This window comes from Lissotriton helveticus, chromosome 11, assembly GCF_964261635.1.
Source record: "Lissotriton helveticus chromosome 11, aLisHel1.1, whole genome shotgun sequence".
Classification (NCBI taxonomy): domain Eukaryota; kingdom Metazoa; phylum Chordata; class Amphibia; order Caudata; family Salamandridae; genus Lissotriton; species Lissotriton helveticus.
In genome coordinates, this window is record NC_136072.1 from 724145683 (window position 1) to 724171984 (window position 26302).

At 43.3% G+C, this 26302-nt stretch overlaps 1 protein-coding gene across 1 annotated transcript in view; it reads left to right on the top strand.

Moving 5' to 3' along the window:
* The window catches only part of DOCK5 (dedicator of cytokinesis 5), an 852732-nt gene that overhangs the window by 256161 nt on the left and 570269 nt on the right, over positions 1-26302 (top strand). Inside the window, exons 5-8 of the mRNA XM_078666602.1 lie at positions 9989-10085; positions 13651-13799; positions 21325-21460; positions 24842-24999. Coding sequence (XP_078522728.1) covers positions 9989-10085; positions 13651-13799; positions 21325-21460; positions 24842-24999 — 540 coding nt within the window. The remainder of the gene's footprint in view (positions 1-9988; positions 10086-13650; positions 13800-21324; positions 21461-24841; positions 25000-26302) is intronic.

The window sequence follows — 26302 nt, forward strand, 5'->3', positions numbered from 1 at the left end:
GCACTATTACAAAAGCACACAAAATATGCAACTGCAGCTTCCTAAGGGAAGAGCAGCAAAGGGTTTATGTTTATGTTGCACCAATTATGGTGTCTGTTGAATATTACTCCACTCTCAGTAACAGTGCACGGTGACATTTATGTATATGGTATTTTTATAGCTCCAACTTAGCCAAAAGGCTCTGTAAATGGTCAAAGGCAAGTATAAAGTCATTGAGTAATAGGAGAGGCAAATGGGTTGAGGGCAGTTAATGCATTGTAGTGTAGTGTAGTGTTCTTTAAAAAGGTGAGTCCTCCTCTTTCCTAAACTGAAGCAGTGTTGGGACAATCCTGATGAATATGGAGATGTAGTTCCAGATCATTGTTGCATAGATGGAAAAGGCCTGCAGTCTGATGGTGTCCTGGTTGCTTGTATACCGAGAAACACCAGAGATGGTGATCTTGTTTGCAAGATATGCGGGGTTGCTGGTTGTGATGGCTTTGTAGTTATTGCAGCTGGTTTTGAAGATGGTGCGGGACGTCAAGGGGAGTCAGTGGAGTTCCATCAGGGTAGGGGGTGGATGTGATCATATTTCTTCTGACCTGGATGATACGTGCTGCGGCGTGTAAGCTGCACTTAAGGGATGCCAATAAGCCGTCGATGAGGCCATGTTGTAGAGCATTACAAGTGTCCAGCTATGTGAGTGCGAGGGCTTGAACAGCAGTTCGGAAGTCACTTTGTGGAAGAAATGGTTTTACTTGATTTGGAAGAGAGAGGTGGTACCTGGCCATCGTTCGTCTGTCTGACAATGTGTTTGTTGAGGGTGAAGTTGGTGTTCAGGGTGAATCCAAGTGACTTGGCATTCGGTGAAAGCTGGGATTCAGTCATCAAGGTTCATGTCATTGAGCCAGGTTTGTGCTGTAACTTGTTTGTTATCCTTAGAAAATAGCATGAATTCTGACTTGGGGAGGGATGAGCTTCATGTAGGCACTGGATAGCCAGGTCTGGATGATTTATGTTTGATATCTAGAGAGAGAGTACCCCACTATCACCAGGGAACAGGGTACACTGACAATCAGTCAAAGAGAAGTCCCTGGGTGAGCATTCATGTATGGCCTTATTAAAACTCCATACCTGTATTATCTAAGCACTCTATCATCGAGCTTGGAAACTAAACCAAAGAATTTAAATTTCCACACTAAAAATAGGAACGTTCACAGTCTTTTTAATAAAAATATATAACAGATTATACACAATAACAAATTAAAATTTCAAAGGGCGATCTTTGAAAAGATATAATAAAAACAGTTAACCAAAGCAATCAATCATCACAGTTCATTACATTTCATTATATATGCACCCAGATTATTAAATCAAATATTAGACGTCAGAATCATTTGAAGCAAAAATCGCATGCAGAAAATACATAAAGTTACAATAAAAATAATTTCTATAATGTAAAAAACACAAAGCAATTTTCAACGAACCCCTGCATAACGTGGCTTAATGATATTACTACCACTCTCAATTATTTGATCCAAAGGTCATTAGTTCATAAGGAAGTGACATCAATAGTACTACTTTTATAAGTGTATCAATTGTTCACTGGACCTAGTTTGGATTCTACATGAAACACAAATGCGTCGACGCGTTTCGGTGCGTAGAACAATAGATACTGTAGCACCTTCCTCAGGACTGCCGTTTCTTTGGGGTCACCGGCTTCAAAAGGCTGTTGCTAGAACATCCTTTCTGTGAATATATTTGGAAAAAGCAAGGTATCACTGTTTTTTAATAGTTCACGTCATTATAGAATAGTTTCAAAGTCTTGTCACACATTTAATTATACATCCTCTCTTATATCTTATAGTTTTATCGGTTTGTCACATTTTTATATTAAATGTGAATTTACTTCATTTATTCCATACATGTAGCCTTTCTCCAATAAAAGGTTGTATTTTCGCACTCATAGTATATGCACAATATCTGCGTGGCTCATACAATTTATCTTAAGAGAGCATATCATCATCTAATGTCCCTCCGTTTCCTTTTTTGGTGTGGAAATAGGTCAGGAACTTAGGCCAAATATTCTACTGGGGGCCTTATCTAGGTCTTATCATGATACAGCTTTCATCAGAGTGAACAATTCTTAGTTTTTTAAGGTCCTACCATGTAAGTTTAAGTGCAGGACACCTCTGTTGGCGTAGTTTGGAGTTTCAAGTCCTGGCTTCTAATAGAAATTTCAGATTTCCTAGTGAGGGCATAAAGGATAATCTCAGTTTCGTCATGACATAAGTTCTTTCTCTATTATGTACTAGACAGATGAGGCTATTTACCTCTGTGATCTAAAACAAGGGTAGTGGTATGTTTCTTCTTCTCCTTGTTAGTCTGTCCTGGCACTTTCACTTTTCTTGAGCCAGCTACATAGAGATCTGATCAAAATAAGAAGACATAATGCTATTTCTTGCTCTAATGTGGCTTTGTATCCTATTTTCCTCTTTTCTGAGACCACTAGCCCCTTATCCCCACTTGTATATTTAAGCTAATTACCTTATTTATAAAATGTAGAGAGCGGAGGTAATGAGCTTCTCTCCTATGTCAGTGGTGTATAATGGTACTTCCACTCTTCTCAGTCCGCTGAGTTTCCTATCTGTTTGGACAAGGTATGTCACATTTAGAGTTTTAATGGTGTTGAAAGAGCTGAGTCCCCCTCTATTATACATATTAAATTTCTTCTATTTTACCAACAGTAACACTTTAAACCTGTCTTACCTTAAAAATTATTAAAACTTATTTTGGACGGGCATATATCCACGCAGTTTCATCAGTGAACTGGATATGTCCTGAAAGGATAGATAAACGGACGAATATGTATGTGTTTCTAATGTTCATTTATTAATTACATTAGGTCTCCCCCACTTCGGCTCACTGGTTTTAGTGTCTCTCTGTATAATCTGGTGCTTGATGGGTTAAGCTCTCTATGTACACTTTGGGCTATCCTGCATATCCCAACCCCCCAAATGGGTTAGCGGTGGGTGAACTATCACGAGTATATTATTTTCGCCCTTTACTATTTATTGGCGTTCTGTTTAGTTCTCAGGGACGGGTCCACCCTCCTCTTGCTGTTATATAGTTAAGTTGTCGCACTCCCCGTTATCTTCTCTGTTAGTTATCTCAATACACTCGGGGCTTTTTGACATTTTAGTATTTTACCGGCTCGGTCCCCCTCCTAGACCCGCTCGACGGTCACGACTTTACAAAAAAGAGAGACTGCGGTCCCTGTTAAAGGCGAGAGGACGAGGCAGAAGCTCGATTTTCTAACGAAAAAGGTAAGAGCGGGACACCAACCAGATAGAGCATGGGGCTAGTCTCTCTTTTTTGTAAAGTCGTGACCGTCGAGCGGGTCTAGGAGGGGGACCGACCCGTCCCTGAGAACTAAACAGAACGCCAATAAATAGTAAAGGGCGAAAATAATATACTCGTGATAGTTCACCCACCGCTAACCCATTTGGGGGGTTGGGATATGCAGGATAGCCCAAAGTGTACATAGAGAGCTTAACCCATCAAGCACCAGATTATACAGAGAGACACTAAAACCAGTGAGCCGAAGTGGGGGAGACCTAATGTAATTAATAAATGAACATTAGAAACACATACATATTCGTCCGTTTATCTATCCTTTCAGGACATATCCAGTTCACTGATGAAACTGCGTGGATATATGCCCGTCCAAAATAAGTTTTAATAATTTTTAAGGTAAGACAGGTTTAAAGTGTTACTGTTGGTAAAATAGAAGAAATTTAATATGTATAATAGAGGGGGACTCAGCTCTTTCAACACCATTAAAACTCTAAATGTGACATACCTTGTCCAAACAGATAGGAAACTCAGCGGACTGAGAAGAGTGGAAGTACCATTATACACCACTGACATAGGAGAGAAGCTCATTACCTCCGCTCTCTACATTTTATAAATAAGGTAATTAGCTTAAATATACAAGTGGGGATAAGGGGCTAGTGGTCTCAGAAAAGAGGAAAATAGGATACAAAGCCACATTAGAGCAAGAAATAGCATTATGTCTTCTTATTTTGATCAGATCTCTATGTAGCTGGCTCAAGAAAAGTGAAAGTGCCAGGACAGACTAACAAGGAGAAGAAGAAACATACCACTACCCTTGTTTTAGATCACAGAGGTAAATAGCCTCATCTGTCTAGTACATAATAGAGAAAGAACTTATGTCATGACGAAACTGAGATTATCCTTTATGCCCTCACTAGGAAATCTGAAATTTCTATTAGAAGCCAGGACTTGAAACTCCAAACTACGCCAACAGAGGTGTCCTGCACTTAAACTTACATGGTAAGACCTTAAAAAACTAAGAATTGTTCACTCTGATGAAAGCTGTATCATGATAAGACCTAGATAAGGCCCCCAGTAGAATATTTGGCCTAAGTTCCTGACCTATTTCCACACCAAAAAAGGAAACGGAGGGACATTAGATGATGATATGCTCTCTTAAGATAAATTGTATGAGCCACGCAGATATTGTGCATATACTATGAGTGCGAAAATACAACCTTTTATTGGAGAAAGGCTACATGTATGGAATAAATGAAGTAAATTCACATTTAATATAAAAATGTGACAAACCGATAAAACTATAAGATATAAGAGAGGATGTATAATTAAATGTGTGACAAGACTTTGAAACTATTCTATAATGACGTGAACTATTAAAAAACAGTGATACCTTGCTTTTTCCAAATATATTCACAGAAAGGATGTTCTAGCAACAGCCTTTTGAAGCCGGTGACCCCAAAGAAACGGCAGTCCTGAGGAAGGTGCTACAGTATCTATTGTTCTACGCACCGAAACGCGTCGACGCATTTGTGTTTCATGTAGAATCCAAACTAGGTCCAGTGAACAATTGATACACTTATAAAAGTAGTACTATTGATGTCACTTCCTTATGAACTAATGACCTTTGGATCAAATAATTGAGAGTGGTAGTAATATCATTAAGCCACGTTATGCAGGGGTTCGTTGAAAATTGCTTTGTGTTTTTTACATTATAGAAATTATTTTTATTGTAACTTTATGTATTTTCTGCATGTGATTTTTGCTTCAAATGATTCTGACGTCTAATATTTGATTTAATAATCTGGGTGCATATATAATGAAATGTAATGAACTGTGATGATTGATTGCTTTGGTTAACTGTTTTTATTATATCTTTTCAAAGATCGCCCTTTGAAATTTTAATTTGTTATTGTGTATAATCTGTTATATATTTTTATTAAAAAGACTGTGAACGTTCCTATTTTTAGTGTGGAAATTTAAATTCTTTGGTTTAGTTTCCAAGCTCGATGATAGTGCTTAGATAATACAGGTATGGAGTTTTAATAAGGCCATACATGAATGCTCACCCAGGGACTTCTCTTTGACTGATTTATGTTTGAGGCTTTGGCAGTCTGAAACCAAGGAGACTTTTAAATAGACTTCTGTGTCATCAACATATTGGTGACTCTTGATGCTGTTACCTGCGAGTAGAGTACCAAGAGACTCCATGTAAATTTTGACAATGACATGAAACAGTATGGAACCCAAGTGGACTTCCCAGGGAATTGGGCTCTTTTGTGATCGGGAGGTGCTCATGTGAACAAATTGGTTATGTTGGTAATGTTGGAGGACAACTGATGAAGGACATTGACAGTGAATCCAGTTCAAGACTCAAGGGTACAAGTGAGAGTGGGGTGGTCGACTGTATTGAAGGCAGCTGGGAGGTCCAGCAAAATGAGGCAGCAGGTATTATCTTTATCTGTGGTCAAGTAAGCATAGTCTAAGATGTTTAAGGCATCTGTCTCCATGCTGCAGCGACATCTGAATCCAGGCTGGTAGTCGTGTAGGAGATGGTTAGCATTGATGTGATGTGGAATTGGAACACAGACTGCTTCCAGTGATGGTGCTGATGAATGGTAGGTGAAATATGGACTGGTTGTGGCAACGTCAGCAGCATTTACTAAAGATTTCTTTAGGAGTGGGAGGATCTGGCCTGACTTGAGAGCTTCTGGGAAGATGCCTTAAGTGAAGGAGGCATTTTCAATGGTAAGTAGGGGTAAGAGAGTGTTATCAGAGAGAACTTTGGTGAAGAACAATGGTTATCATCTTTGTAAGAAGTTGCTTTGAGGGAGTTGAGTATGTGAGCGAGATCCAGAAGAGTTAGTCCTTTGAAGGCTGATGATTGCTGGATTTTAAGGGAAGAGGTGGGTGTTTGAAACAGGCTTGGTGTCATGGTGTGGTGTTGGATCATGTTTATTTTTTCACGGAATCGTTAATGGCTTTGCAGTTTTCTGTGGAGTGAGGAATAAGTGGACCCGGAGGAAGTTGATGCAGTGCTTGATTGTCTTGAACTGCGTTCTACTTCTGTTGGGGGCTTCATTAATAGAGTTGGTGTAGTACTTTGCTTGGGTTGATGTGATGAGCTAGCTGACTGTTGTGGGAAGGAACTTCAGTATCAAGAGGTGCTCTGGAGTTCTGTTTTTCATCCATTTTCAGTCCTCTCTGCAGATGGATTGTTTATTGTCAGCAAGGTCTTTAGAGCATGAGGGTGTTGAAGGCTTTGGCTTGCACTTTTGTGTTGTGAATAGGCTGCCGATGTTCAAATATCTTTAAAAATAAATTGTTGAAAATGTTTAGAATGGTTCTGTCGTCAGATGTGGAGTTGATATGGTGAGAGACGAGTTCAAGCATTAGTTCGCCTATGGATAAGTCTCTGAAGAATTTGAAGGCTTGATCTTCTCTTTCGTGTTGACCTTGGTTAGTTGGTAGGATGCTGAGCGGAGAGATAGGAATGGTCAAGTGGTCGGTTCTGCCCAAGCATAAGGGTGGTTTACATTGGATTAGTGGTTTGCATTGCCTTGGTGGTTTGCATTGCCTTGGTGGTTTGCATGGATTGTTGGTAATGTTGAGAAGGCAGTGTTGAAGATGTGGTCAATGGAATGTGTTGGGTGTGTGACATGCTCTACCACATTGAGTGCATCAATGAGGTTGAAGATGGAGTCTTTTTTTGTTTTTTGTTTGCTTGTATTAGGGAGGTTAAGTGACATCACACATGCACTCGATTGTCCTCAGATGTCTTCCAGGTACAAACACCGCCCTGTGTAATAATAAGGATAATATTTCTTGCAAGGAAGAGGCGAAGGACGAGTTTAAGCAAGGAAAACGGAGATGGGCTGGCTCTCTAGAAATCAAGATGTCAGTGATTCCACACTTGTAACTAGTTGTTCAGTCTTCTCATGGACTCTGTTATGTTAAAGTGATTTGTAGTGCGTAATCTATGACCTGTGAGAGTATCCAGGCGCTGGAGCAGGAGCCAAGGTCAGGCAGAGCTCCCTATTGAACCAACAGATCTTCAGTTTCTTGCGTAAATTGAGTAGAGATGGTCAGGTCCTGAGGATCGTCCTGCTGACTTGCTTGGTTCTGCTATGGATGGAGGTGTTGCTGATCCTCATGAGGTTGGCGCTGATCAGTGTTCCTCCCAAGTTATAGATATGGTGTGGGCAGGGGTCAGTCAAGGCACCTGAATGGATGGTCTTCAAAATTCCTGTGGTGCCTTCTGTGGTGAGAGGCTTCAGTCTGTTAGTTGATGGATGTGGATGTTCTTGGCATGGGCAGTGATCCGATGAGGGCTTCTGAGGTGGGTTGGGGTTTCAAATTACTCTAGATCTTGTGTATTTTATAATGGAAAAACTCCGAGAGGTTGTTGCAGAGGTCCGGTGATGTGTTGGTGGCTGCCGTGGGTTTGAAGAATTCTCTAACTATGTTGGAGAGTTCTTTGCCAGATTTGTAGCAGGATTCCTCTCACAGTGCGAGGGCTGCTTTCCTGGCTGCTTTAATCTGGGCATGATATCTTCTGAGCGTGGATTTGTAGGTGCCTCTTATGGTGCTGTCTTAGCTGGTTCTCAACTCCTCTCCAGCTGCTTACAATAATGCTTGGAGTTTCCTAGGTATTATGTGTACCAGCAGGCTTGCATGTTTGTTCTTCTTTGCCAGACTCCCTTCAGGGGAGCCAGTGAGGTTGGTGCAGCCTGAGATCTAGTTGTTGAACATGGCTATGTTGTTCTGTAGGTGGTTGGTGAGGACAGGATGGTTGCATTTGACGATGTGAGTCGAGTCCGCCTTTGCTATCTTGTTTCAGCTGTGTCTGAGGTTGCCGGCTGGGTACGTCTTTCCGGAGTGTAGTGTGTTGAAGTGTACAATGAGTGGTCCATCCATGTGAGCGGGGAGAGGTAAATGAAGGGACCTTGTTGCTAGCTGAGAAGGCGGGTCCGAGGGGGTGTCCTGCGTTGTGGGCCGGGTCTTGGAAGAGCTGTGTGAGTCTGATGTTGCAAGGCCCTTGTGAAGGGCGTTCGAGTTGGGGTGCATCGAGATGAAGGTTGAAGTCGTTGAGCAGTAAGAATTAATTGGCGATGATGTCAGTGAGGAGTTTGCTGAAGGTGGTCAGTGTGCAAGGGTGTTTGCGATGGTCGTGGTGTGGCTGACTTGTAGTCAAAATGCATATGTTCCATGAACGCGGTGGGTTCCTCAGTGGAAGTGATGTAGCTGATGGGCTCTCTAAGAATGATTGCAAGGCCTCCTCTGGGTATGTGGTGCCTGTCCTGGTGGGCGATCATGTAGCCTGGCGGGACTGCCGAGTTGATGGCTAGGTTGAATGCAGGGTTGAGCCAGGTTTCTGTGAGAAAAAGGATGTCCGGGGAGTGCCTGTTGATGAGGTATGAAACCTCGGTGACATGCTTACAGAGAGATCTGAAAGTGACAATGAGCATATGAAAACGTCCTGCCGTGGAGTGAGGTGTAGCGCGATGGCACCTGTCGCGGCAGCATTCGATGTTGCGTGCTTTTAGGTCTGAGGATGTGTAGAGGCAGAGGTCAGGTGGACCAGGGTTCGTAACGCTGGGCATAGTCCAGGCATGGACGAATGCAGATGGGCTTGCCTTTGGCAGAGCGCAAAGTGGTCGCCGTTAAGTAGATCCTGGGAGGGGAAGGTATGCGGGTGGGGCTAGGGATGGATTGGAAGCAGAAGGCAGGAGAAGGCACCTGAAAGATGCGGGAGAAACCGATAAGGAGAAAGGGAAGGGTGGAGATGGGAAACCGTGGGAATGAAGGGTGGGAGAGTCCCTAGACTAGAGATAGGGGAGAAATGGAAGCAAAAGGAGGAGAAAAACAGTCCTGGGCACAAGAACGAGGCAAAGCACAAACGGGCACAAAAACGAGGTGAAGTGAGAATGAAATGAAAGCACAAGTGAGAGCATAGAGAAGCGACAATGGCGGAGAGTGCGAGATGAGGGTCAAAAAGACCGTGAGTGCATTAGGCAGATGGGCTCAATGCGAGAGCCCATAAAGGAGGCACAAAAGACGTGTGCGCGAGTGGACAGCACGTGACATGACAGAGGGAAAAGGGTGAGAGAGAGAGTCAGAAGCAACAGAAGCAGGCACATGAGAGAGAGAGAGAAAATGAGTGCAGTAAGGCGCGTGTGTGAAATTAGTGGAGAGGCGAGACGAAAAGCAAATCCAACAGCAGGGAGAGAGGTGGAGTGCAACCAGGCTGTACCTCGAGGCAGATGGCCGGGTCCAAAAGAGCCTTGGAGTATTTGGTTGACCAGTTCATATAAGTCAGAACCTGTCTGTTGTGGGAGATTGGACTACGGAAAAATCTTAAGGCCCCAGAGGCAGGTAGCCACTGATAAATCAGGTAGTTATTGACGGAGCAATCAAATGTCTAGCTTAATTTCCTGATAGGCCTTTGGTCCTTAGTTCACCAAGACAAATCATGTGAGCAGCCACAGCCTACATATGGAACAAAAGAAAGGTACGACGTGCAACTATGTAGAAATGTGATATCCCTTGCGCAGCAGCAGGCTGGCATGAATAAACTGAAGTGCAAGATATTGGTTAGTCTTCTTGCCATGGGACCTCTGTTGATGGGCCATCCTGAACCTCTTTTACTTTTTAGGAAGCACGAAACGGTCATTCCCAGCGAGGTTCCCCTTGTTCAAGAACTCACCACCACGCTGCGAGAGTGGGCTGTCATCTGGCACAAGCTCTATGTTGTAAGTTACTCATCTAAGTTTAATTATGCTTAATTATTACCCACACACCATGTTTTTCAAAAAAGTCTCAGGTTGACCACCTACCCCTTCCAGCATGCTCCAAGTTTATTGTATCTGAAATGTGTCTACACCTGTGATCCCTTGGTTTTCCTTTCAGCTCAGGCTTACAGTCTGCTGGGTTTTTGATCTTCATCAACCCCAAGCATCTTATTTCCGATATTAAATGTTGTTGTAGCTTAATATGTATTGAAATTCCAACGCAAGTCTTTCACAGATAACTAGACAGTTTCCAATCAGTGTCAGCCATCAGTTGTTCTGAGCACAGTGTGAAATGACTTTAGTGGAGTTAGTCTTATTTCTGTTAGATGTGCTCAGCTTTCCTTGTGCAAATGTGGATTCTCCACTCACTGAAACCACCATCAACTCATGCAGACATCTGCAAAGTTAACAGACTGCTGCCTAATTGAGAGGCTAATGTTTGCAAGCACTGATAGTTTCAGAACTCTACGCCCTTAATTATAACACAGTTTCATCACTCCTTGGTCTCCAAGTGAAAAAGTTAATGCAGGTGGGAAGACCACTGTCCCTTGTTCCCTGATACAAAAGTATATGACACATGCCAGCAGGCTCATTTGAAGGGTGATCTGGCACCTACTACTCAGTCCCCACTTCTCCTTCGTGTGCACACAACCTCACAAGGCCCACAACTCAAACTGTGGAGCCCTCTAGCTTCTCTTGCAGCTCCTTGACACCAGATGACTTCTCTCTCTCTCTCTCACCACACACAAACACTTTCAAGTGAGCTACATTGTCTTGTCTAGAGTTAAATTTAAATTACATGTTTCAATTCATCCCTTCTGCTTGGACACTATCGACTCATAATACTATTTATACCTAGCATAAATAATTAAACATTGAAAGAAATGTAAGGCAGCATGATGAATGTTGGCAAACAAATATTTACTAGGTAAGAAGCTATAGTGAACGAGGGATTTTTAGGCGTACAGTAAAAGTACCACTACCTTATTTCCCTTGAACTGGGTTGAATCCCGTATCTCGGTTGAAACATCACAGCATTTTCCACTGGTGACTTTACTCACAAGTTTCTACAGAGACATTCAGATTTAAATTGTGAAAGCAAAAGCATATTATGGTTGGGCAGTCTCCAGCCCTTACATATCAATTTCCAAAACATCTATAAACATAAGTCATTTTTCATTGAAGTAAGACATTTAAATTGTAATTTGTCTCCTGTGCTTTGATGCTCATATGATAAATGTATTAGTTTACTTATTGAGCATTTCTTTCACAAAGATGATAGGTTGCAAAGTCGTACGTTAATTGAGCATTAGAGACAAAAATGTTAGTGGACTAGATTAAAAAAAGGTATTTGTTCTACATAAATATCATCAACTGCGAGTACAACTTCATGTTAGTGATTCATCAAACATAAATTTGCTCTAGCCAACAGATTTTACTGACAATTACAATTTCGCTATTGTGGTTGCATTTTTTTCTGTTGATAAATCAACTCGCATGAGTGGTTTGTGGGAGTTCGAGGGCGGAGTTACCTGTCAAAGCAAGTAAACACCTACAAACATCTAGGTTTATGTGTGTTCACAATCGTTTGTCAAACATATTACTACTGTGGAATTGGTTTAAGATTTACTCAAAGCAAGAGTAAGTCTTTATCTAAAATAGGATTTCACAGGGAACAATCCTAAAAGTTGTGGGACTGCAGGTAAATGGGCCTCTCTACAGATAAAACAAAACTCTACCTGTAGAGAAACTATGAAAAACATCAATCCTGAAAAGTGGAAATATGTTTCTGTACACTACATATGTGAGATAAATGTTCCCACAACTATTCAACTGTCTCATTCTAGTAACACTCCTGGAGATATATGAGAATTCCAAGAAAAGGTACAAATTTATGTAAGCATAAGCTTGCAAGTGTAAATTTTGTGAATCGGACCCAGAGAGGTGATCGGTAATTTGTAGACCAATACATAGCATACAATATTGCAATGCACACGTTACCATTAAATATTTTTACAATTTAAGGAGCTGAAAGATAAAGTGATGCTTGTTAGAAGCTAAATCATGTTATAGAACCTAGGCTTCTACTTTGTGAAGGTCAGCAATTTAGCCACTTGACTGTACCCTTCCTGAGCTCCTTACTGCTGTCGATACCAAATACCGAGAAATACCCTCCGTTGTTCGGGTAAAAGTAGCAGTCGGGTATGGATTCATGCATGACACATTTTGAGAGGTTTCTTCACCCCATCTATCTGCAGTTGGAAGACAGGGGGCACATGAATCCTTTAATGGAAATGTTCTCGAGGTATGTGGAAAGTGTAATACTCTATCCATGGCTGACACTAAAATGGCATAACCTGGTAAACATAAAACATTGTTTTGACTGGATCTTTGTGAAGGAAATGTTTTGAGGAGCTCTACCACAGGCATCTTGATGATACGAAAAGGGCAATTTACATGTTGACAATGAAACCGGGGTAATTTGGCTGCAATCTAAGAATAAGGAAGGATGCAAGCAATCCATAAAATAATAATCTCATACATGAAAATTGATATTACTTCTTGGAATGTACTTAGTGATCAAAACAACAGAATTAAGAACATACCTTTCAACAAGCACAGAGGAATGGACTGTGTTCTTGAAATATAACACAGCTTAAGGTAAAAAGCTTATTTTGTACCTACCCCAACAAATCTTTGCGTGCGTTGAGACTGTTACCGTTTATTGGAGCAGCAAAGAAGAGCAAGAATCTGTCTATGTATGGTACCATCGCTCGCTGTGCAAATATTGGTGTGCCAAAAAAGGGTATATAAAGGTAATTTGCCCTTTGTACATTTCTCAGGAAACATATCTGTTTTTTGTGTTTAAAAAAGAAAACCTGATTGTTAAATGTTTGGATTGACATGCTAGAAGTGAATGGTAAGAGGTTCTTACTAGTTCTGGTGTTAGCCAAGAACTTTTGATTTTACTAAAATTATACATATACTATATTTACTTTCTTGGGCTATCAGAGAGTCCTCTTCATATGTTGCCCTGTTGTAGTGCAATTCACATTTTCCATTGCCCTCTGAAGCATACATCATGGGCCAAAACCCACTTCATCCATTGACTAACTTTACTGAGAGACAATTTATACCAAAGTAGTTCCTTTCATTGGCAGGGACTACGATGACAATGCTTGCTTTTTGAAACCCAAAACATTTTCTTTTTCTTTTAGCAAATTGTTTTTGGTTTTTAACGACGAGGGCCAGCTGCTCCCTTAGAAACATAGTTTTACAAAAACACGACAAAGCCAAAACAAGCATTGAGAAAGCCAAAAGACTGGAAGTCAACACCAGATCAATTGGCTTGCCAATGCTTGATTTTCAGTTGCATCGTGTTTGCCTGCAGGTCATATTATGTAGATAGCATCTATGTCTGACACATTTTTCCTACCAGCAAGATACTTATTGCTACTGATAGTGGAACTTTCAGTTCTTCCATGGTGCTGCTACCAATTTACCATTTGTTTGTCCATTCTTTTAGAATGATGACAAGACGCTGTTCCGACACGTGCAGCAGATGACGTACAGCCTGATTGAGTGGCGGTCCCAGATCCTGTCCGGCACGCTTCCCAAGGATGAACTGGCCGAATTGAAAAAGAAAGTCACTGCGAAGATTGACTATGGCAACAGGTACAGTGCAGTTGCAGTGTTATGTTATGTTAAACTTACACAGATTCATACACCAGGAAGGCCTGAACTAAAAAGAGAGATCTAATCTATGCTAACCTGAAAAAGCCACGTCTTTAGCTTTTTCCGGAAGGCTGGTTCTGAGCATTCTAATCTCAGACAAGATGGAGAGTATTCCACAGTTTAGGGTCCAGGAAACTGAAAGAACAACTTTCCATACGTGCTTTTTCCGCAGTTAAAACTATTGTGAGCACCGCTTGAGAAGATCTAAGACTTCTGGAAGGGCGATAGTCCTTAACCAGAGAATGCAGATAGCAGGGGTCTTGTTGTTCAAAATTTTATTCATAAATCAAAGTGGGGAGGTAGAATTTATAGATCCACTCAGCTTCCAGGCTGTACAATCAAAAAATCAAGTGGAGAGTGGATCACTCGATACTAAAGCACCAGGGTTCTTTTAGAGACCTTCTTAAAAAACCCTCGCACACGCACGTAAGGGATGTGGTGGTATATCTTGATTCTCCACCGTTATACGTAGCGTGGGTGCATCATCATAGGGCTTTTATACAGTCGTATACAACCTCCACCCGAAGGTAACCACTGGCATTTGTAGCAGTGTCCAGAAACACTTCCGGGGGTAGCGTCAGCACAAGCAAGGAAATCCCTGAGAGCTGGCGAAGGAGGAGAGTTTCTCAACCCCTGAAGGAAGTATTATCTACAGACTTGAGAGGTACTACTGTCCTTACAAACGATAGAGTGGAAAACTGAACCACTGCTGTACTACACAAATTGTCCAAGTATTTTAAATTGACATCTCGGTCCTGAAGAAAGCCCCTTAGACCCGGCTGGGCATAGTGGAGCTGAAACATGTCGACCAATCTTGAACGAATTTACGTATAGTGGATCCAGTTACACGATCCACATCTATACAGAATAATCCTTTTAATAATTCTTGAATCACTTATTTTATTAAAGATTTCCTTTGTTGATCCAAGGATTTTTCGACTCACCACTTTATTGTTATTATTTTTTTATTTTTTTTGGGAGCACTATTTCTGGACACTGCTACAAATGCCAGTGGTTACCTCCGGGTGGAGGTTGCATACAACTGTATAAAAGCCCTATGATGATGCACCCACTCTACGTATAATGGTGGAGAATCAAGATATACCACCTCTTCACTTACGTGCGTGTATGAGGAGTTTTTAAAAAGGTCTCCAAAAGAACCCTGGTGCTGTAGTATCAAGTGATCCACTCTCCACTTGATTTTTTTGATTGTTAAAAATTTGATGGCAGAAGCATAAAGCTTTAGAAGCCAATCTCTTCCTCATTGCAAGCAGTAAAGCTTTGCAATTACTTGGCCCATAGAAGAGTGTCTTGGGATGTCTGGTAGCAAGTATGCAGCAGCATTCTGTGCCTTTTGAGGCTTCCTTAATCTTCCTATGGTAGTACCTAAATATAGTACATTCCAGTTGTCCAGTTGTGATGTGATCATGGCCTGGAACCCTGTTTTCCTGGTGGCTTCTGGGAGAAGACCTAGAATCTTCTGCAGCATTATCAGGATGACACAACCGGTACCAGCAAGGGTGGATATCTGATTGTCAAAGGTAAGATTGGTGTCAAACAAGACGCTGAGATTTTTACCTTTCTGTTTTTTAATCGGGACCGGTCCTAGTAGAACTGGACACCATGCTGTGGACCAGATAGAGGATTTTTTCACCAGAACCAGACCTCGATTTTCCCAGCATACAGTTTGAGGCAACTGTGATCCATCCATTCTGCCAATCTGATGAGACAGGATCAAAAATAAGCAGCCCAAAACCCTCATCCTGCGTCAAAGTAATAATAAGCTGTGTGTCACTGACGTATGACACAATTTTAAAGCCCTAACGCTCGATCACATCAGCTAGGGGGCGCATATAAAGATTAAACAACGGTGAGCTCAGTGCTAAGCCCTGTGGTACTCCCTGCTGTAGCGGAAAAACCCTTGATGAGTAAGGCTGTTGCTCTACCTACAAGGTACGGTTATGAAGAAAGGAAGCCAGCTATCTCAAAGCAGTGTCACCGATACCGTACAAGCAGAGCTGTTCAAGCAGAAGGCCATGGGATATTGCATCAAGCGTTGCACTTAGGTCCCGCATAATCAAAGCAGTGGTGTTGCCCTCATCAGAAATTAGTCTAAGAGACTCATAAGCTAACAACAATGCAGATTCCTTGCTGTACTGAGGATGGAAACCAGATTGAGTCTCCTGCAAAAAATCTTTAGACTCAATAGATTTCATCAGCTGATGATTAACCACTTGGATGCTAAGGCATGTTCATGGGGTCAATGTAATTTCCATTTAAATCAATGGTCTCTCCATGACAAGCTGGGCTCTTCATGAGCGTCGAAGGGGTTAATATATTTTTCCGCTACTTTAGAAAAGAACGGAAGCAGGGAAATAGGTCTAAAGTTTTCTGGCTTATATGGATCCAATGTAGGTTTTTTTAAAAGAGGGACGACAAAGGCATGTTTCCATTTCAAGAGAATCTAACCTGTCGAGAAAGACAGGTTAAGCAGGTTGCAAGACCCCTGAAGGATAGCCTCCGTGCCCCACTCCAGAATCGTAGGTGAGGCCAAATCAGTTAGTGCACCAGACTTTACTTTAGGTAACAGAGTCTGCAGCTCTGTCAGAGACAAAGCCATTCCTGGAATCTGATGGAGTAAACCAGGATTCAGGACAAGCAGCCCCCCTAACGTCCTGAGGGAACGTAGCATAGGTATAGAGATGATAGACTTTATCATAGAAAAATTGGGCAATCAGATTTTAGTTGTCCACTGACAGGGCAATGTGTGTGGAGACACGCACAACTGTGCAACTAGACCATTTGAGGATCGATGGCAGGACAGTGAGAAATTAATGAAGCCAACTTAATTGTCTGCCTGCTTTCCATTGAGTGAAAGAAGAACCTCCCAAACATTTTTACTTTTGGGAGCCCTCAATGAATGACTACTGGGCATCAGGGACCCCACCCCCCTAGCAGTTTCTACGAATGGAATCCTAAAACATTGTGCAAAGCTACAGAATCATGTATACATGAAACATGAATACATTATAAAATATTTAGTACAGAGACAAAATATATACAAAAATCTAAACTTTTGTTGCTATAGGAAGATTGGAGCATTTCAAATTGTGGATTCATTTATAAGTGCCAACGCAATATGTTACGCTTTATCATACTGCTTTGTCTGTCTTGATTCTAATGTATGCTTTTTGTCAATGCCTATTAGTGCTTAAATTGATGTCACCATTTGTGATCCCTACTGTTCACTGTACTTGACCTGCTCCCAGGAAGCAAGCAAAGGATATCTACTTATTTCATAGCAAAACAAAGGGAAATAAAAAGAGAAAACAAAGGAGTTAAAAATGCTGTTACCAGTTATCCGTATGGGTTACATTTACAACTGCATTTCTTTTTAGTCATGGTATTGTTACATTGTGTTGCCCCCAGGTCTACCCCGTTTCCCGCCGCATGAACTCAACCTCCCAGAAAAGTAACAGATCAGATACTCCACCCCCCATAATATTACAATATTCGACTCAAGTCCAACTGCGTGCCCCAGGTTCTTCCTTATGAGTTCATCAGCGTGTATCAAATTCTCATTCATTCAATCGCCCATTGATGCCGTGGGCTAACCCATTTCTTCCCTGCCTTCCCCTTGTGACTCAGGATTCCTGCCTCTATGTTACCCTTGAGTCCTCAAATTTTCCATGTTGATTTGCGGAGGCCTATAACTTAGAAGGTCTGAGATTTCTTGTATCATCTCTGCTCACGTTATCAGGTCATCTACAAGTTTTTTGTCCCATCTTACGAGTCTCATGTGTGCCTCCTCCGCAGTTGACCAATCTATTAGGTCCCTTTCCTATCCGCAAATGCTCTCGGGCTTGCCCAGTGTGTGTCTGTGCGCTGCTTGGCTAGTATTGTGCCTAGTTTAAACATTTTATCTGTATATGTTTTTGTTTTTTTTGTCCCTAGGAAGGATATTTAGGATATAGCTTTGAGTGCTGCCACCCTTTGTGCATTTGTCCGGGCCACCTTTTGCCAGAAGATTTGAATCACGTGGCATTGCAGGTCATGTGCAGGGAGCCTGCATCTCTCTGTCCACAACTTCCGCAGTTTCCCGGGATAGTTGGAACGATTGTGTGTTGGTTTGCCGGAAGTATGTCAAATGGAAATATTTGTATTGTCTAAGCTTGAATCTTGCATTATTAGGCCGTATGTACTCATCCCCATACGTCCTGCCTTTGACTGTTAGTTCTCCCTACAGCACCATGTACCATTTGCAGTATTACAGAACGTGCCTCAGGGGTGCAACAGGCATGTGTGCCCGCTTTGCGTGCCCTGGGGCACTTTTGTATTACATAAAGGTCTGCAGACACCTGTGAGGCCCCTTCTGTAATACCGATAGCAATGGCGCATGTATAGCCAGGTCTTGTGGCTTAGTAGATTAATGCTTTCACTGTAGGGGCGTGTGTTTGACCTCATGGTCACAGGTTAAAATCCCGGCGGGTCCACTCAGTCTTTCATCTTTCTGAAGTCCATAAAATGAGTACCATTGAGTTTGGTAACAATAATCATGTTATTCAGCCCCAAGAGGCCTACGGGTGAATGTGCACATTACAAATACACGTTATGTTATGTTATAGCACCAGTGCGATCAGCAGAGGATGTTCTCTCAATTGTATGAGGGTGTGGCTCCATGCAAATGAGGGAATCGCTTTGCCTCTGCACACGCACAGTATTTTAGACACGAGCGCAGAGGCAAAGAAGCTGTCAGGAGGCGCACTGACAGTGCGTCATCTGGAAGGTATCCCAATTGAGGTTGGAAAGGGGGTCTCTGGACCCCCCAGACATCCCCTTGCAGGTGGGTGTAGTCACTTACTGCACCCGCATGCAAAGGGATCTCAAATCCCTCTTTAAAGTGAAGGCGGATTGCCCCTTCACAGAGAAACAAGAGAGCAGCTTTAAAACAGCTGCTCTGTATTCCTCTTGAATCAACTGCCCCGGAAGCAGCTCAAGTTCGTGGCTGCCCTAAAGGGCAGCACATTCTACATGATAGGGCTCACTTTTCCGGTTTGCACACAGCGCACCTACTTAAAGGTGCGCTGTGGGGCAAACAGGAAAAGTGCACCCTATCGTTACTAGGGCCCCATGCGTTTTGGGTTAGTAATGAGGTAGCTGGCTTGTCTGCTTGCAACTCCCGGCCGGTATATATGAGAAATTAGACGTGTGTATCCCGGGAGGACGAGCAGCATATCCATTGTGTTGCACTCCATGTTCGCCTCCGGGTAAGAGGTCCATATCCCTTAGCAGTGTGAGCTAACTTTACGTATTGGAGAAATTGCCCTACGTTTGCGCTCAAATATCGCCTGATCCTCATCGGATGCGATAAATCGGTTTTCTGGGTGTAGGTCGGCCATTGTTAAATATCCCCCTCTCTTCCACGTCTCCATTGACATTGCTGTGGCAATCGTTGCAAATGTGGCGGTGTCCCAAAGAGGCATGTCCTGCGCAAAGGGCAGGCGATTGAGTGCTTTTGTGATAGCCCTGTCCCACGTGTTACCGATGTGGAGGATAATGTATAGGTGGCCCTATCTCGCACTCTCAATAGGTCAAGCATTAATTTGCAACGCAATACAATGTTAATAACCATTTTATCATGATTGCTAATAAGTTAAATATCCTGTCAACAAGTGCATGATTTTCTTAGCTATTTAAGACTATCAAGATCTTTAACAGCATCCATTCTCTCTTCTCTGTGACCCAGAGGTGAACGAACCTCACATACAGTGCACATTACATTAAAAGTTTCCTTAATTGTTTTTCAGCAGCTTATTATCTAACTGCCATGCTTCTTTCTCTGACAGCCGCTATGTAATAGTCTAGGAAAATAGACATAAACCAAGAAGTTTATTTCTTTTTTGCTTGTCTTGAGTAGGTCAAATAAACAAAAATGTTCATGTGAGCAAGGAATTTTGTAGGCACTCATTAATTGTTCCTTTTTAGATCTTAACTACTGAAAGCAGTAGCTGTCTCTCTTGGCAAGAAATGTTGTCTTCAATATCTTACATATTCTTAGAGTGGGTTTTGAGTCAGGCCTTTGTATGTGATTGGATGCCTTGTTTTTTTTATCCCGCTTTCCTGCTCTGGTGACTTTCCACCCGTTTCTTGAGTTTGTACTGTCCAGGTGCATTTCTGTGCCAAAGCCTTCAGAATGGTTGGGTTATATCCTTCCACTCAATACTCCAGGGAACCTTTTTCTTGTGTTGTAAGTGCTTTTTCAATTATAATGTTTTATGACTACCCGGAAGCTCCCAAGTGCTGCTGGACCTTTCATGTACATTTTCTCACTTTATTTTGTCATTTTATTTAACCACTCTGAACATAGATACCCACCACGTTCAAACGGTAAATTAAAATGTCTGCTGTATATCACGATGCATGCACACGTCTGTGTCATGATATATTCATGTGCTTAAGTCATAATGCACATGATCCCCTTTTGTATCGCTTTGTTCGCCCTAAGTTGGCAGGGTATTCTCAGACGTGAATCCCTTGTTCACTTGGCCACTGGATTCAAGATAGCCTGGCTGATGAGGATTATGAATCCGAAACCGGTCCCAGGATGCTTGTTTCCGGTCCAGGGAAGACATGGCTTGGCAGTTCGGGCTGGACTGTTCCCATGAGGCACAGGGTCAGACTGATTTGCATATAGCCATGTCTGAACTGGGGTGGCTGAGTGAACTAAAGAATGGTGATGGATTAAATCCAGATCAGTTGACTGGGGGTGAGTGTTTGATTTGCTCAAACGCTCCGTCCATCATCCCCTTTTGTATCGCTTTGTTCGCCCTAAGTTGGCAGGGTATGCTCAGACGTGAGTCCCTTGTTCACTTGGCCACTGGATTCAAGATAGCCTGGCTGATGAGGATCATGAATCCGAAACCGGTCCCAGGATGCTTGTTTCCGATCCAGGGAAGACATGGCTTGGCAGTTCGGGCTGGACTGTTCCCATGAGGAACAGGGTCAGACTGATATGCATATAGCCATGTCTGAACTGGGGTGGCTGAGTGAACTAAAGAATGGTGATGGATTAAACCCAGATCAGTTGACTGGGGGCGAGTGTTTGATTTGCTCAAACGCTCCGTCCATCATCCCCTTTTGTATCGCTTAAGTCATGATGCACAGCAGCCATGTTTGAATGGAGTCTCTTTAACAGGAAAGCCATCCCAAGATGTCTGTGCAAGCATCTCAAAACTTGTGTTTGCATGAGGGTGGTCACAAGTATTGGCAAAGCCGATAGCTTAGACACTTTTAGCCGAGACTTATTGGCATTGACAGTACCTGTTTTAGGAGTATTGTATCCCAAAACTGTGGTACTCCGTAGCACTAATTAGTGTATTCCTTGCTTAAATTAAACCAATTGAAATGTGTTATATTATTGTGTCTTATTATCTCTTACCGCTTGTGGAATGTGCTTCCTTCTCAGAATTTTGGGTCTTGATTTGGTAGTTCGAGATGAAAATGGGAACATCATTGATCCAGACCAGGCCAACACCATTCGACTCTTTCGATACCATGAGACAGCCTCCCAACGCATTGATGAACGAATACAGGAAGAGAAGGTATTCTGGTATAATCCCAGACATTTATGATGACTGTCCCCAAGAATATGCCATTTTTTCTCAGTAGTAGCTTTTTTAGAGTTTCAATTATCTGGACCTTCGTTCTTTTTCCTACCAGAACTGAGAGTTCTTGTAAACGGTTTTCTTTGATAAGTGTTGTACAAAAACTCATATAAACATATGTCCCAGGAATTTGCTATATTGGCTTCTGGTTAGATCTAGAAGGAAGTTCAAGTCCTAGTTCATCTTGCTTCTTCTATCCACATACAGACAATTCATTCATGTGACTTCCTGCCAACCAGAAATCTCCTCTGCAGACTCACTTGTCAATGTGCCAAAGTTTACACTGGCCTAAAAGAGAGACAGTTATTTTTTTAAAGAGGGTTTAACATCCTGTCCCTCACACTGAGGTATTTCTCATCGTACAGAAGTATACAGGAAATGCATGAGTAAATTCTTATAATCCTCTAGAAATACTGCAGGCAGTATTGCCCTTCTATATTTAGCACGGCAGAAGGAGAACAGTTTTATGCTAAAGTCTAATCAAGGGGAGCATCCTTTGGAGAAGTTCTGAGCTTTGGGCGCGAATCTTGAGACGCATAAAACAACAAACATATTGCGGCCGGATTTGTCATTGTCAGTGAGACTTGGGTTGCTTTGGTTTATGTCTTTACTTCCCTCATCACTGGTATCCTCCAGTGCAGTGTTGTTCTCCCCACTCTTTGTTGGACTTCATTATAATCCCTTCTCCATTCGTGCTGTCCTTTGGAAGGTCTGTGTCTCTTTTCCTCATTCCCTGGGTCTGCAGCCAGAACGTCTCTTCTCCGATGCACATTTTCCACAATGATGACTGTCTGCAAGTCTTTCATTAAAGTGACAATGTGACACATGACCCCTCTTTTAGGAGTTTTCCGCTTAATTGCCTTTTCCTCAACCTCCATCCAGCCTCTCGTCCACTAAAATGCCTCCTTCCTTCCCAAAATGATCCTTGCCTCTCATAAGCGTCAATTCACCAAAATTCCAGGGGTAGCAGAAGTGACAGCACGCACCATTTGACCTTTACTTTGACTCGCACACATTCACACAATCTCTATCAGATGAGCACGCTCACCTGCAAGCACACATATAAAATGCATTTATAATGTTTTTTACTTCTCTTAGTTGCCAGATAGGGTCATATACAAGAAAATTATAATCGATATGTTATTGATCTAATAATAAATAATGTTATTTACTATTTGTGTAATACAAAAAATTGACAGAAAAACAGGAAAATGAGCTCCAACCAACGTCCAATAGGACGACTTGTCCCTGTGTTGCAGGCACTGATTTTGTCACCTCTGAGGCCAGGGGTTGCAAAGGCAGTGCCAGGGGTCGCAAGGGGCAAGCCAGGGGTCGTAGCTGCAACCCCTGGTGGCCCCTGAATGACGTCCATGGTGCCTCTTGTGTAATCATTCTGCAACTCCCCGCAGCCCAGAATCCTCTGCTAGAATGTCTGTATTTGACCCTCATCTTTTTTTAGGTGTACATACGGCCAACTCTATCTACTGTCTTGGAGGCCTCCATGAGAACGGCTCTAACGAAGGCAATGTTATTTGAATGAATGAATGAGGGGGTTTGTATAGCGCAGGACTCACCCCTACAGGGGTATCTACGCGCTAATAGCGAAACACAAAAAAAGAGGTGGTAAGATAGCCGGGCTAAAAAAAGTTCAGTTTTCAGTAGTTTTCTGAATTTAAGCAAATCAAGACCCATGCGTAGCGCAAAGGGGAGTTTGTTCCAAAGGCGTGTGGCTACATAGGCAAACGCATTGCCACCCGCACTGAGCTTGTTGATCCGGGATACCACCAGCAGAGCCTTTCCACTAGAACGTATCTGTCTGTTGGGATGATAGGGGAGAAGACTATCGGTCATGTATCTTGGACCACTGTAATTGAGAGTTTTGTGAATCAAACAACACATTTTAAACTTGATTCAGCTTCGAATGGGAAGCCAGTGTAGGCTTTTTAGTAATGGCTGGGAAGGAGTTCTGGGTGGTTGATTTAGATCCAGTCGAGCTGCCATATTCAGCACTACCTGGAGCCTATCTGGTGTCCCCTTGTTCGCTGCACCCAGAAGTGCGTTACAATAGTCCAGTCTTCTAAGTACGAGGGCTTGGAGCAGGGTCTTGGGTGCCGATAGGGGGAGAAGATCGAACACACTCCATATGAACTATAATAAACCAAAACAGCTACCTGACATGACTGCCACCTGCTTCTTCATAGCTAGAGAAGGGTCCAAATAAACTCCTTAGTTTTTTGCCTTGTTAGTAGGCACAGGAGCAGGGCCTAATTCTACCGGCAACCACTCTAGGGACCAGAGAGGTTGAGCTTTGCCAAAAAGGAGGATTTCAGTTTTGTTGCCATTCAACTGGAGAAAGTTCTTTGACATCCAGTTGGAGATTGCGTGCATGCCCTCTGCAAACTTCTGTTTAGTATCATCCGAGTTATCAAATGAGAACAGGTGCTGCGTATCATCTGCACATGAAAAAGGAACAAAGCTGTGATCTCTGATAATCTGTGCCAGGGGAACCACATGTATATTAAATAACGTGGAACTAAGGCACAATCCCTATGGCACCCCTTTGTTCAGAGGATTAGCTCTGGAGTGAAATTTCCCCAGATTTACAGTTTGGGTGCGTTGTTCCAGGAAGCTGGAAAACCACTGAAAGGCAGGCCCCACTACAACGATTCGATACAAAAGGGGATGATGGACGGAGCGTTTCAACAAATCAAACACTCACCCCCAGTCAACTGATCTGGGTTTAATCCATCACCATTCTTTAGTTCACTCAGCCACCCCAGTTCAGACATGTCTTCCCTGGACCGGAAACAAGCATCCTGGGACCAGTTTCGGATTCATAATCCTCATCAGCCAGGCTATCTTGAATCCAGTGGTGTCTTCCCTGGACCGGAAACAAGCATCCTGGGACCGGTTTCGGATTCATAATCCTCATCAGCCAGGCTATCTTGAATCCCACTACAACGATTTCCATTAATCTTTGTAGCAGGCTATGATATGCCACAGTTTTTTCCTTTCTGTATCCCTCTCTTGGACTGTGTTTTTTCTGTATGTACAGAATCAAGAAAAAACTATTATAACTTGTATTTTTCATGGAAACATTTTGATTGACAGATTTTTAACCTATAAAGAGTTTTATTAATGCAAATGTTACTGTTTACTTCAACTGCAAGCTCCTTTAGCATATACATTATTAGCACCATATTATCCCTCAAATTCATGTTTTTTCCCAATAAAGTTACCTTGGAGTGCAGAGAAGCTGCACTGTTTTAGCCCAAGGCTTCCTTACTTAACTCTTCTTTTCATTCTCTACCTCTACAGTCCCTGCGGCAGAATGGTGATGTACGAAGGCAGGCATTGTTTAGCACCATGCACACTTACAGCCTATATGTCAACCTCAAGAACTTTGTCTGCAACATTGGTGAAGATTCGGAGCTGCTGATGTCTCTGTATGACCCGGAGCAGTCTGAATTTATCAGGTACACATTGTAGGAAATCTGATTCCCAACCTGGGCCTTGTTAGCAGCTTTTGTGTAAGTATTTACATTGTGACTCGTGGTTTCACCAAGTAGTAGTGTTATTGCACTGCCCAGCATTGACGGCGCTTACTGGTAGCAAGGTATTCTTTTGATTTAAGGATCAGCATGAAATAAACTAGGTTAAACATACCAACGTATTTTGGTATTAGCGAAACAGTTTCTCCAAGTTTTGGGGGAGAATATGCATTTGGGGGAGACCACAACGCATTCGCCGCCACTACCGAGAGTCAGCTTTACTTACCTCTCAGGCCATCGAGGAAGGCAAAGGACTTTGCCCACACCAGCCGCCACCGCCAAGAGTCGAGGAACACCGGACTCCGCGTCGCCGCTCCGGGAGACTGCAAATCCCGGCAGGCACCGCGGCGGCGCGTCAGAGTGACGCGGCAGCGCCCTGTGAGCGCAAACCAAGACGCACAAAAGGAGGAGCACCCCGGCAGAGCGGGGGAGACCACAACGCATTCGCCGCCACTACCGAGAGTCAGCTTCACTTACCTCTCAGGCCATCGAGGAAGGCAAAGGACTTTGCACACACCAGCCGCCACCGCCAAGAGTCGAGGAACACCGGACTCCGCGTCGCCGCTCCGGGAGACTGCAAATCCCGGCAGGCACCGCGGCGGCGCGTCAGAGTGACGCGGCAGCGCCCTGTGAGCGCAAACCAAGACGCACAAAAGGAGGAGCACCCCGGCAGAGCGGGGGAGACTACAACGCATTCGCCGCCACTACCGAGAGTCAGCTTCACTTACCTCTCAGGCCATCGAGGAAGGCAAAGGACTTTGCCCACACCAGCCGCCACCGCCAAGAGTCGAGGAACACCGGACTCCGCGTCGCCGCTCCGGGAGACTGCAAATCCCGGCAGGCACCGCGGCGGCGCGTCAGAGTGACGCGGCAGCGCCCTGTGAGCGCAAACCAAGACGCACAAAAGGAGGAGCACCCCGGCAGAGCGGGGAGACCACAACGCATTCGCCGCCACTACCGAGAGTCAGCTTCACTTACCTCTCAGGCCATCGAGGAAGGCAAAGGACTTTGCCCACACCAGCCGCCACCGCCAAGAGTCGAGGAACACCGGACTCCGCGTCGCCGCTCCGGGAGACTGCAAATCCCGGCAGGCACCGCGGCGGCGCGTCAGAGTGACGCGGCAGCGCCCTGTGAGCGCAAACCAAGACGCACAAAAGGAGGAGCACCCCGGCAGAGCGGGGGAGACCACAACGCATTCGCCGCCACTACCGAGAGTCAGCTTCACTTA